This window comes from Bos mutus, chromosome 8 (genome assembly GCF_027580195.1).
Source record: "Bos mutus isolate GX-2022 chromosome 8, NWIPB_WYAK_1.1, whole genome shotgun sequence".
Lineage (NCBI taxonomy): Eukaryota > Metazoa > Chordata > Mammalia > Artiodactyla > Bovidae > Bos > Bos mutus.
Window position 1 is genome coordinate 73243340 of NC_091624.1, and position 14228 is coordinate 73257567.

The following is a 14228-nucleotide window of genomic DNA, read 5'->3' on the forward strand; positions in this document are numbered from 1 at the left end:
CTTGAACAACATGGGTTTGAACTGTACAGGTTCACTTATGAGTGGATTGTTTTCAATAAAGATATAGTACAACATGACACATGGTTAGTGGAATCTGTGAATGCAGAACCACAGATAAAGAGGACTAACTGTGGGACTTAAGTATCAGTAGATTTTGATATGCATGGTGGGTCCTGAAATCAGTCCTCTCCAGACACCAAGGGACAGCTGTATTATATGTCATAAGCTAAGCTTATGACAGCTAAGTCCCTGAGATAGAGGATTAAAGCAGAGCATCATTTGCTAAGTGTTGGCTCTTAAATACTCTGCCCAGAAGTAACACAAATCACTTCCCCTTGTGTTTTGTAGGCCAAAACAAGTCACATGGCCGTACCTCATTTTAAGTGGTCAGTCAGTCAGTTCAGTCGCTCAGTTGTGTCTGACTCTTTGCGAGCCCATGAATCACAGCACACCAGGCCTCCCTGTCCATCACCAACTCCCGGAGTTCACCCAGACTCACGTTCATCGAGTCAGTGAGGCCATCCGGCCATCTCATCCTCTGTCGTCCCCTTCTCCTCCTGCCCCCAATCCCTCCCAGCATCAGAGTCTTTTCCAATGAGTCAACTCTTCGCATGAGGTGGCCAAAGTACTGGAGTTTCAGCTTTAGCATCATTCCCTCTAAAGAAATCCCAGGGCTGATCTCCTTCAGAATGGACTGGTTGGATCTCCTTGCAGTCTAAGGGACTCTCAAGAGTCTTCTCCAACACCACAGTTCAAAAGCATTAATTCTTCGGCGCTCAGCCTTCTTCATAGTCCAACTCTCACATCCATACATGACCACAGGAAAAACCATAGCCTCGACTAGACGGAACTTTGTTGGCAAAGTAATGTCTCTGCTTTTGAATATGCTATCTAGGTTGGTCATAACTTTCCTTCTTCCTTCCTTACTTACTCCTTCCAAGGAGTAAGCATCTTTTAATTTCATGGCTGCAGTCACCATCTGTAGTGATTTTGGAGCCCAGAAAAATAAAGTCTGACACTGTTTCCACTGTTTCCCCATCTATTTGCCATGAAGTGATGGGCCCGGATGCCATGATCTTCGCTTTCTGAATGTTGAGCTTTAAGCCAACTTTTTCACTCTCCTCTTTCACTTTCATCAAGAGGCTTTTGAGTTCCTCTTCACTTTTTGCCATAAGGGTGGTGTCATCTGCATATCTGAGGTTATTGATATTTCTCCCGGCAGTCTTGATTCCAGCTCATATTTCTTCGAGTCCAGCGTTTCTCATGATGTACTCTGCATATAAATTAAATAAGCAGGGTGACAATATACAGCCTTGACGTACTCCTTTTCCTATTTGGAACCAGTCTGTTGTTCCATGTCTAGTTCTAACTGTTGCTTCCTGACCTGCATACAAATTTCTCCAGAGGTAGATCAGGTGGTCTGGTATTCCCATCTCTTTCAGAATTTCCCACAATTTATTGTGATCCACACAGTCAAAGGCTTTGGCATAGTCAATAAAGCAGAAATAGATGTTTTTCTGGAACTCTCTTGCTTTTTCCATGATCCAGTGGATGTTGGCAGTTTGATCTTTGGTTCCTCTGCCTTTTCTAAAAGCAGCTTGAACATCAGTAAGTTCACAGTTCACATATTGCTGAAGCCTGGCTTGGAGAATTTTGAGCATTACTTTACTAGTGTGTGAGATGAGTACAATTGTGTTGTAGTTTGAGCATTCTTTGGCATTGCCTTTCCTTGGGATTGGAATGAAAACTGACCTTTTCCAGTCCTGTGGCCACTGCTGAGTTTTCCAAGTTTGCTGGCATATTGAGTGCAGCACTTTAACAGCATCATCTTAAGTGATCAGGAAAGCACAATTTTATGTGCCCAAGAATGAGAAATACATTATTTTTCAGTAGCTTAAATGACAACCAGGTATGCATACAGTGTGGTTGTGTCTGTCTCTAAGAAGCCTCTGTTACTGAGTGAGAGTTATAATTCTCAGTATGCTTTTATTATCTCCTTTCAGAAAAGGTTATGATAAAGTTGTCTGCCAGCAGATGACTTTGCGTACTCTTGCTAATAGTCTCCTAAGTAATCTACAGACTGTTCCTCCCCACTCTATCCCTAATCCCTTCTTTGGCATTCATTGTAATATTTCTTTGTGTACACAAAGGTTATTATTAACCTCTTTAATTCTACTAGTTTTCAGTTTCTTACCACCTGGAATTGAAACCACTGGCTCACATGTCAACTCTTGCGCTTACTAGTTGTGTGACTGTAAACAGAATTCTTAATAATAAACTGAAGCTTCAATTTCTTTTCTGGAAAAATAGAGATGATAATGCCTGATTCAAAGGATGGTAGTCAGTCGATTGAGATAATGTTTGCAGAATTTATTGTGTACTCATATTTAGTGAATGCTCAATTTACTGCTTTTTTTTCCTTCTGGCATTCAGTGCTCTTCATAGTTAGACTTTAATTTACCCTTCCCGCCTCATCTTTCATGGATGAGTGAAAGTTGCTCAGTCATGTCTGATCATTTATGCCCTCCAGACTCCTCTGTCCATGGAATTCTCCAGGCAAGAATACTGGAGTGGGTAGCCATTCCCTTCTCCAGGGGATCATCCCAACCCAGGGATCGAACCCAGGTCTCCCACATTGCAGGCAGATTCTTTACCATCTGAGCCACCAGAGAAACCTGCCCTTTCAAAAATCTGATGCAGTACTCAAATTATTGTTGAATTATAAGTAAGAGTATTTTTGATCAGAAAGTTAATTTTTTTTGTTATTGTGATTTTAACAGTTGACTGCATTTTAGTACGTTTAGAGGAAGCAATGGAAACTATACTGTGAAATATATTTCTTAGTTTTGCAGTGAAAGTCACTGAGAAGTCAGAATTTACTTGAATTTGCTGTAAAATGGTTAATACTTTAGCTTTACTAAATGATAGTATTTATATAAAGGAAAATAGTTTGCAGTTTAAAGATGGGTGATGAGGTTTCCACTTTTTTTGGTTGCGCTGGATCTTTGTTGCTATGTGCTGGCTTTCTCTAGTCGTGGCAAGCAGTGGCTCCTCTCTGCTGTGGTGCACAGGCTCTAGGCGCCCAGGCTTCAGTAGTTGTAGCACATGAACTCAGTAGTTGTGGTGCTCCTGCTCAGTTGCTCCTCAGTATGTAGAATCGTCCCAGACCAGGGATCAAACCTGTGTACCCTGCATTGGCAGGCGGATTCCCATCCATTGGACCACCAGGGAAGACCTCTGCTTTTTTCTTGAAAATCAGCAATTAGAACGAAAAGTTGAAATTCTTTTTTCACCTTTAATGACAGCTGGAAATATCTAACCAATAACCAAAAATTTGGATAAGAATAAATGACTCAAGAAGAAGATCAAACCTGAGAGCCTGTGGTTGCATATTTGATATTGATGAACAACAACTTGTTTGATCAGAACTCTAGAATGGCTCAGGTACTAATATCACAGAATATAGAGGGCCATAAATGGGGATTGTTTGAAAAATCTGAACAGGGAATGGAATTTCTATGTTCTTACCTCACAGGAGGCAGGAAATACACTGTCTGTTTAAACCAGAGGGATTCCAGGCATAGAATAGGGCAAGGATGAGATGCTAAACTAAAGATGGTGATTAAGTGAAAGTTGTGCTGAATGATAGGATGTCAAGCTTTCTTCCCTTGCTCTGCTCCAGACATCTGGCTTCTGTACTTAAATATCCCAGATAGGATTGAGGGATTCTTCCTGGAGAAATTAAATCACTCCAGATGAATGACCCAACAGGCTATCATATTGGAAGACTTCTGGCCAGTATACTGAGGGCCACCAGTTGACAACCCAACTTAACACAGAGCTTATAATTTGTTTTTTCTTACTAACCTGTTAAACATGAAGAAATATTGTTAGCTAAGGATTGTTAGCCATCTTAAGAGAGTTTCCAATGTAAAATAGACACACACACAGAAAAAAGGAAACTCACAGGAAATAGATGAGACTTCCCTGGTGGTCCAGAGGTTGAGAATCTGCTTTCCAGTGCAGGGAATGCGGATTCGATCCCTGGCTCGAGAAGATCCCACGAGCCATGAGGCAGCTAAGTCCGTGTGCTGTGACTAGAGAGCCGGCTCACTGCAGCTGCTGAGCCTGCACCCTCTAGAACCCTTGTGCCACAGCTAGAGAAAGCTTGCACATTGCAGTGAAGACCCAGTGCAGCCAAATAAATAAATAAACCTTTTTTAAAAATGCAAATGATGGAAAGGAAATAGTGCAGGGAAAAAAAACACTTTGGGGAGATAATAATAAACAACCTTAAACAGATACTGCCTAATTTAAAAAAAATGATTCTATAAGAAAAAAGGGGAAATCGGTGAGAAAGTTCCTGGAATTGAGAAGTATGATAGCAGAAATTTAAAATTCAGTAAAAGCATTGGAAGAAACATTTGTGGGACCCTCCTAGGATGTAGAACAGTAGCAGAAGAAATGCCTTTTCAGACAACTTTATCATAGTCTTTTTTGGAGGGACAAGCATTCATTCAAGTGTCATAATAAAATAGAGACATTTCAGACTTGAGAGTTCTAAGTTTACTTCTCATGCACCTTTCCAGGAAGCCCCAAGAATATGTGAACCAAGGAAGATACGGGATCTATAAAATAAAGGATTCAACATAGGAAGGAAGCAAAGAAATCATAAGGATGATGACAAAGTAGATATCATATTCAATAGCTATGCACTAGACTTAGGCAGTAGGCCATTGGGCATAAAGAAGGGTGACTCCAGAAGCAGGGGCAGGGGGAATGGAAATGATAAGTTCTATAACAGGTTTGCCCAAATAGAAGATTTTATTGAGAGTTGTTTTGTCAGAGCTGTTAAGGAATATGAGACAATTAGGTATAAGTTTAAAGGAAATCAAGCAAATGGAGGCATGTGGTAAAGTTAACTTCAAGAAAATTATCAAGTTATATAAGGAAAGAAATGTAATTACTGAACACTACTTGACCCAGAAGTGAAACATATTTATATAATCATCATAATGAAAACATTTGGTGTAATTATGTTGGGAGGATGGGGAGAAAATGGTAACTGAGAATAGAAAGTTAATAATGTCTAAAATTAATGATGCTAAAGCAGTGTAAACACATGGTTTAAAAATATGCAAGTAGATAAAAAAAGATAACAGCTCAAAGAATTCAAGCTGGCTGCTTTGTCACTGAAAGAAGACTACTTCTGTAGTTTTCTTGGTTGTAAGCCTTCTAGCATTGTTTGACTTTTTATCAGTATATGTATGTATTACTTTGAAAAATAACTTTAAAACTAGATGTACATGGAGAATGTCTCAGGAAATTCATCACAGTGTTTTGTGTGATTGGTCAGATGTGACTCCTATAAATTATTGATAATAACTCATAGTGGCCTTCTAAGGGCTTTCATATCACTCAGACATACTAATTGAATATGAACATGTTTGGTTAAACATTAGCCCGTTTAGCCATTCAGACATGTAGAAAGAATCAGATATTCCAGCACATGGCAGTAGCTGGATGATGATAAAGCCCCATCAGGCTTCAGTATGGGAAATAACCTAAAACTAAAAAAGTATCTGAATAATTTTCTTACTCAAAGCTAGGACTCTTAAAAGCTGTTTAACTTGTTAGACTCTTTGCACATAATTTTAGTAATATTGACAAATTGGTTTATAGGATTATAGCTAACAAGATGGAAAGATGATGGAGGCAGACTAATTGTTGCCTTGAGTTAATCATAACTGATAGTAAGAGAATAGACAGATAGCTGTTAAATCCTAGCACAGGCATTGAGAAAGAATGTCCAAATGCCATATGGTTATAAAGATCCTAAAACATCTTTATAGTCCTTTTGAGGGTGTGTGTGTGACAGCTCAATTATGTTGGCATTGACCTAGCTGCTGTAGTGCAGCCATTTAGTGCCAAGGAGTTTTCAAATTTAGCCATTCTGCCATTTATTACCACTTACTTAAAACATCTCCTAATTGTATCCCTGAATCTGACCTTCTGTCTGATATACACCTAAAGGATAGAAAGCAAGAGTGAGGTGTGGACTAAGGTAAGATGAGGTGACGATTTGGATCACTTCGGATATGCACTATACGATAGAATGGTATATAAGTTCCATAGTTGTCCAACTCAGAAAAAGGCAATCAGTCATTTTAAATAAGCTATCTCTTGGTTCCTTTGAGAATTCACTTTTATCTTGACTGTCGTGTGTGTGTGTGTGTGTGTGTGTTTTAGATTCTTTGCTTTTCTCCCTCTACTACCAACCCTCCCCCGCCCCCAACACAGGTTACATTGGTCAAACACATTAATTTCTAATTGATATTGTCTGCTAAAATGGAATTTAAATATGTTTTTTACTTGAGAACCTAAAGGATGAACACTTAATTTGTACATATGATTGAATTAAATATCTTTCTCTTTAATCCTGTGTATTCTTTTTTTTAGAGGAAGCCCGCAAATGAAAGGGACACCCCATTTTAAGGAAGAACAGTGTGCTCCAGCATTAAATTTAGAGATGAAGAAAATACTGGATTTGCAAGCACCCATCATGAGGTACAGTACTTTGGTTAAACTTAGCATTTCGTGATGACAATATACAGTGTGGGGTTTGTTAATCACATGAGCAATAGGAAAGTTGATTTTACTTCTTGTCATCGAGGATCATTTCTTTTTAGTCCTAGAAATTCTTGATTAGTCTTATAAAAAATGTAAAACCTTACAAAATAGTACATTATTATATTTAAATTATAATAATAAAGCCCACAGTTTGGATACATCAATTATAATTCTATTTAGAAATTTTTATTTTTTTATAAGATCTAGAATTGTTCAAATGATATAGTTCAGTTCAGTTGCTGAGTCGTGTCTGATTCTTTGTGATCCCATGGACTGCAGCACGCCAGGCTTCCCTGTCCCATCAACTCCTGGAGCTTGCTCAAACTCACATCCATGGAGTCAATGATGCCATCCAACCATCTCATCCTCTGTCGTCCCCTTCTCCTGCCTTCAATCTTTGCCAGCATCAGGGTCTTTTCCAAGGACCATGGTTAGAAAAGGGTTGAACCAGGGTCTTTTCTGGTTCTTCACATCAGATAGCCAAGGTATTGGGGCTTCAGCTTCAGCATCAGTCCTTCCAATGAGTATTCAGGACTGATTTCATTTAGGATTGACTGGTTTGATCTCCTTGCAGTCCAAGGGGTTCTCAAGAGTCTTCTCCAACACCACAGTTCAAAAGCATCAATTCTTCAGCACTCAGCTTTCCTTATAGTACAACTCTCACATCATACATGACTACTGGAAAAATTATAGCCTTGATTAGATGGACCTTTGTTGGCAAAGTAGTGTCTCTGCTTGTTAATATGCTGACTAAGTTTGTCATAGCTTTTATTCAGGGAGCAAGTGTCTTTTAATTTCATGGCTATAGTTACCATCTGCAGTGAATTTGGAGCCCCCCAACATTAAGTCTGTCACTGTTTCCATTGTTTCCCCATCTATTTGCCATGAAGTGATGCCATGATCTTAGTTTTCTGAATGTTGAGTTTTAAGCCAACTTTTTCACTCTTTCAGTTTCATCAACAGGCTCTTTAGCTCTTCTTCGCTTTCTGCCATAAGGGTGGTGTCATCTGTGTATCTGAGGTTATTGATACTTCTCCAGCAATCTTGATTCCAGCTTGTGCTTCACCCAGCCTGGCATTTCACATGATGTACTCTGCATATAAGTTAAATAAGCAGAGTGATAGTATACAGCCTTGATGTACTCCTTTCCCAATTTGGAACCAGTCTGTTGTTCCATGTCCAGTTCTAACTGTTGCTTCTTGACCTGCATACAGATTTCTCAGGGTGCAGGTAAGGTGGTCTGGTATTCCCATCTCTTTAAGAATTTTCCACAGTTTGCTGTGATCAACACAGGCAAAGGCTTTAGCGTAGTCAATAAAGCAGAAGTAGATGTTTTTCTGGAACTCTCTCGCTTTCTCAGTGATCCAACGGATGTTGACAATTTGATCTCTGGTTCCTCTGCCTTTTCTGAATCCAGCTTGAACATCTGGAAGTTCACCGTTCACGTACTGTTGAAGCCTGGCTTGGAGAATTTTGAGTGTTACTTTGCTAGCGTGTGAGGTCAGTGCACTTGTGCAGTAGTTTGAGCATTCTTTGGCATTGCCTTTCTTTGGGATTGGAATGAAAACTGACCTTTTCCAGTCCTGTGGCCACTGCTGAGTTTTCCAAATTTGCTGGCATATTGAGTACAGGACTTTCACAGCATCATCTTTTAGCACTTGAAATAGCTCAACTGGAATTCTATCACCTCCACTAGCTTTGTTCGTAGTGATGCTTTCTAAGGCCCACTTGACTTCACATTCCAGGATGTCTGGCTCTAGGTGAGTGACCACACCATCATGATTATCTGGCTCATGAAGATCTTCTTTGTATAGGTCTTGTGTGTATTCTAGCCACCTCTTCTTGATATCTTCTGCTACTGTTAGTTCCATACCATTTCTGTCCTTTATTGAGCCCATCGTTGCATGAAATGTTCCCTTGGTATCTCTAATTTTCTTGAAGAGATCTCTAGTCTTTCCCATTCTATTGTTTTCCTCTGTTTCTTTGCATTGATCACTAAGGAAGGCTTTCTTATTGCTCCTTGCTGTTCTTTGGAACTCTGCATTCAAATGGGTGGAATTTGAATTCAAATCTTTTCATTTCTCCTTTGCCTTTCACTTCTGTTCTTTTTTCAGCTATTTGTACGGCATCCTCAGACAACCATTTTGCCTTTTTGCATTTCTTTTTCATGGGGATGGTTTTGATCACTGCCTCCTATATAATGTCACAAACCTTTGTCCATAGCTCTTCAGGCACTCTATCAGATCTAATCCCTTGAATCTGTTTGTCACTCCCACTGATAATCATAAGGGATTTGATTTAGGTCATACCTGAATGGTCTATTGGTGGTGTTACTTTCTTCAATTTAAGTCTGAATTGGAAATAAGGAATTCATGATCTGAGCCACAGTCAGCTCCTGGTCTTGTTTTTGCTGACTGTATAGAGCTTCTCCATCTTTGACTGCAAAGAATATAATCAGTTTGATTTCAGTTTTGAGCATCTGGTGATGTCCATGTGTAGAGTTGTCTCTTGTGTTGTTGAAGAGAGTGTTTGCTGTGACCAGTGCATTCTCTTGGCAAAACTGTATTAGGTTTTACCCTGCTTCATTCTGTACTCCAAGGCCAAATTTGCCTGTTATTCCAGGTGTCTCTTGATTTCCTACTTTTGCATTCCAGTCCTCTATAATGAAAAGAACATCTTTTTGGGTGTTAGTTCTAGATGTCTTATAGGTCTTGATAGAACCATTGAACTTCACCTTCTTCAGCATTACTGCTTGGGGCATAGACTTGGATTACTGTAATATTAAATGGTTTGCCTTGGAAACGAATAGAGATCATTCTGTCGTTTTTGAGATTGCACCCAAGAACTGCATTTCTGACTTTTGTTGACTATGAGTGCTACTCTGTTCTCTTCGTTTCAAATGGTATAACATAGTGTTATTACTTAAAAAGATACTTCTGCTTTTGTACAAACGTTGAGGGCACTCTTTGTTGAAAAATCTCCCAAATATGTTGTTGGATTAAAAAAAAAAAGAAAAATATGCTGTATGTAATAATGCTAGCATTACTGTTCCTGTTTTTAATGAGCGCTGGTGGTGGTAGATTAGGTGTTGTTCTGGAAGAATACCTAAGAAACTGGGCATGAGAACTGAGTGGCGCAGGGGGACAGGTTTTGGAAGAAGTATTTATATGAATGCAATATGTGAATATATTAAGCTATTGTATATGAGTGCAGTACCTATGTTTTTTAAATCCTTCCGATTCACAGTTGTAATGAACGGCTTCTTTTATTGTTTCTCTTATTAGAATACAGTACAGATAGTGGAACATACTAAATAGTATTGTGTGCAAGTGGCTGACTGTTGTCTTGCCTTGTTTAATCTATCCTTTTTCACTCCAATTCTCAGAGAAAAAGAATGCCTTTTTGGTGTTTCTATTCACTTTCAAATGTGATGAGGGCTACAAAAGATTGCATTAAGGTTACTCTCTATCTCGGATTTTATTTCAGCATAGAGATTCTGTTTAAGAATGTAACTTGTGTGAGGAATTTTGAATGTCTAGGAACCAAGCTATGTGGGACTGTACAAGCATGGCTTTCTGCCTCCACCTGGTGGGGGGAAAAATATACAGTTCATGGAAATAGGATAGGAAAAAAACCTTTAAAAAAAAGAATTCCTGCTATCTTGTACAAGTGTAACTTGTGCTCGTTTTTAACCTACTTATTTAGATGATTGGAAATCTCTAAGGTTTCTCTCAAAACGTCAGTAAAATGATTGTATTTCAGATGAGTGTTACTATTAGCACCTGTAACATGGACCTCCTGGAAATTTAGTTGGAGAATTCCTATATAATTTTCAATTGAGTGAGGAGGTATGAAAATTGGGCTTTTAGCCTTCTGTTTTCTCTCTGAAAACTGCTGAAAATAAGTCAAATAAAGACAGGGACAGACCGCTGCTTATAGGCATAAGATGGCAAGAGTACTGCCATCTTTAATTTTTTATTGAAGAAGGAATAGGATTAAATGTTAAACATCTTTTTTTTGTTATTGATTAAGGATAGAGTATGTTTAGAAAATAAAAAGTACTACGCTGCGATACTTACAATGGATAACCAGCAAGGACCTACTGTATAGCACATGGAACTCTGCTCAGTGTTATGTGGCAGCCTGGATGGGAGTGGGGCTGGCAGGAGAATGGGTACATGTGTATGTATGGCTGAGGCTCTTCTCTGTTCATCTAAAACTGTCACAACATTGTTAGCTGGCTATATCCCAGTACAAAAAAATTTTTTTAATTTAAAAAAGAAAAAAGTACTAATATGATTTTTAATTAAAACTCTTACTGTGTTTCTAACTAATAATAAATGCTAATAAATTTTATAGTTTATTCTCTATCTTCCTTTTTCTCAGGCACATAGAAAGCCCCATGTAGTATATATAGTATTTAATATTAATTAGGTAACAAACATATTTATATATTTGAGAATTGGTAATTATTAATTATATATTTCCTATTAAGAATATTTGACTAATTAGATTCCAAAATCCTGTTATTCTCCTTCTAAAATCCTATTATTCTGCTTCTAAGATCCTTAATTGAATAACAACAGCAATAACAGACACCCCTGGGATATCACATAGCTGTTAGTAAAGCCCATAGAAGTTAGTGATTGGAGAGCCTCTCTCTAAAGGCATAACTTAGAGTATATTTATATGTATTCTGTGTTTACTTATACCCAGGGTGATTTTTATTTTCAATAAAAATCAGTGCGACATACAAAGACATACATGAAAGAAAAGTGAAAGTAAAAGTCGCTCGGTCATGTCCAACTCTTTGCGACCCCATGGACTATATAGTCCTTGAAATTCTCCAGGGCCAAATACTAGAGTGGGTAAACAGTCCCTTCTCCAAGGGATCTTCCCAAGGATACTGATTATTTGTATAGGATCTTGACATCCCCCAGATGCCCAGAATCAATCCTTTAGGTCTTTGTGAGAACATGAATCAGTGGTGAGGGAAAACACTTGGGTGACTTGGAACAAGACCTGTTTACTAAATTATGGAAATATTCAGTACTTTAACATCTGAAGTCAGCCTTTAACTGAAAGTTTGTTTACTTTCAATTAAACAAGAAGGGTCTATCTTTTTATATAGATTGTTTATCATATTTGTCTCAGTTATTGTAAAGTCATTGTTAATTCCAGCATCAGGATTTTTTATGAGTCAGTTTACATTGATGGATTTTTCTCATAACTCTGGATCCTGTTTTCTTGTTTATTCAGATGCCTGGTCATTTTTTGTCACAGCATGGTGAACGATGGTAGAGATTCTGAATTCTGTTAACTTTGTCAAAGGAGTGTTGAGTTTTGTCTGTCAGGCAGTTAAATTACTGGAGGTTAACCTTGATCTTGTTCCTAACCATCATATGCAGTGATTTTTCTAGGGACATATGAGAAAGGAAGAGAAAGAATGCAATTTGAAATAAACCTAGGCTGACTCCTACTGAATGAAGATCACTGGTAAACCAGTGACTGAAAGTGAAAGTTGCTCAGTTGTGTCCAACTGTTTGCGACCCCATGGACTATACAGTCCATGGAATTCTCCAGGCCAGAATACTGGAGTGGGTAGCCTTCTCCAGGGGATCTTCCCAACCAGGGGTCAAACCCAGGACTCTCACACTGCAGATGGATTTTTTACCAGCTGAGCCACCAGGGAAGCCCAAGAATACTGGAGTGGGTAGCCTATCCCGTCTCCAGCGTATCTTCCCGACCTGCATTGCAGGCAGATTCTTTACCACTGAGCTACCAGGGAAGTCCAGTGACTGCTCCACTAAATTATTTCTTTTGACATGCAGTTGTTATTGTTCAGTCACTAAGTCATGTCTGACTCTTTGTGATCCCGTGAGCTGTAGCCCAGCAGGCTTCCTTGTTTGTCACTATTTCCCAAAGTTTGCTCAAATTCATGTCCATAGAGTCAGCGACGCTAACCATCTCATTCTTTGCCACCTGCTTCTCCTTTTGCCATCAGTCTTTCCCAGCATCAGGGTCTTTTCCAGTGAGTCAGCTCTTCACTTCATGTGCTTGAAGTATTGGAGCTTCAGCATCAGCCTTTCCAATGAATATTCAGGGTTCATTTCCTTTAAGATTGACTGGTTTGATCTTGCAGTAGCAGGTCTAAAACATAAAGTTTTTATATTCTAGCCACCACATGCTACACATAAAAATATAAATTTGAAATAAAAGAATATATAATATTTTAAAAGATGAACTTTCATGTATACCTGTGGTGGATTCATTTCGATATTTGGCAAAAAACCAATACAATATTGTAAAGTTTAAAAATAAAATAAAATTTAAAAAATAAAAAAATAAATAAAAATAAAATAAAAGATGAATTTTCTTTAAACTGGAAGTTGTAATTGATTACAAATGCTCTGAAGTTCCAGAGATGGAGCTCACTAAGGGGATAATCTCTTAAAATATTTTTATAGTTGGGAAGAAAATACAGTAAATTGTTAATTATCTGAAATACATAGTAGAATAAGTCATTGGACTCCAAAGAAATGAAGGTTAAAGAAAACATTGAAAAACATTCTTTTCACCATTATGAATTAAAATATTTCTGAAGTAAACGTTTAACCTCTTAAGTGTGAAAGCTAATTTAATAGTATATAATAGAGTGTATGTTAGACATACATTTTTCATTCTTTCTTATACTCAATTTTTTTTATAGCATTTGATACTCTTGAGACCTTCCCTGGTAGCTTAGACAGTAAAGAGTCTGCTTGCAATGCAGGAGGCCTGGGTCCGATCCCTGGGTCAGGAATATTCCCTGGAGAAGGAAATGGCAACCCACTCCAGTATTCTTGCCTGGGAAATCCTATGGACAGAGGACCCTGGCAGGCTATATAGTTCATGGGGTCGCAAAGAGTCAACACAATTGAGCGACTGACACTTTGACTTTCACTATTCCCTTGGCTTTCTTGATGCCAAGTTTCCATTGGTTCTCTTTCTTTCTTTCTGCCAGTATCTTTGTAGCTTCATTTTTGGATTATTCCTCACTCTTGACCTTCCTCCCATAAACATTTGGTACCAGATGTAAATAACACTGCCCTCCAGGCTTAGCATTATAGGAGTAAGCAAATTAGGTGTTTATTGCCATGGAAACTGTAATTGTTAAAGCTCTTTGCAAGTATTAATAAATGCTGAGCTCATACTACATAATTTATTCTCAGTACTTAGTTACCTGAGAGGTCTTCTGGAGGGAGAAACTATATTTCTTCACCTTTGAATCTTCGACAAGCATAGCGCCTGTCACAGAGCCCAGACCGTTTAACAGGAGATTCTGTGATACCTTAGAAATACTGTGGTCTGGAACTGTGTTTTCCATGACAGTAGCCACTAGTCAAATGAAGTGACTTAAATGTTAATTGTAGATAAAATAAAACTTAAAATTTAGTGTTTTTGTTACACTCATTCGGTATTTCAAATGTGCGGTCACCACACATGGCTAACGGCTACTGTGTTCAGTAGTACGGATTACGGAATATCTCCATCACTGGTGAAAGTTCTCTTGGACAGGGGTAGAGAATGGGAACCACTACGATCCCTAGCTCTAGACT

At 38.4% G+C, this 14228-nt stretch overlaps 1 protein-coding gene across 4 annotated transcripts in view; it reads left to right on the forward strand.

Annotated features, from left to right (window-relative positions):
- Positions 1–14228, forward strand: part of RIC1 (RIC1 homolog, RAB6A GEF complex partner 1) — a 145942-nt gene that overhangs the window by 73937 nt on the left and 57777 nt on the right. For all 4 annotated transcript variants that reach the window (XM_070375852.1, XM_070375855.1, XM_070375853.1 and 1 more), the window contains exon 4: positions 6460–6567. In XM_070375852.1, the coding sequence (XP_070231953.1) occupies positions 6460–6567 (108 nt within the window). The remainder of the gene's footprint in view (positions 1–6459; positions 6568–14228) is intronic.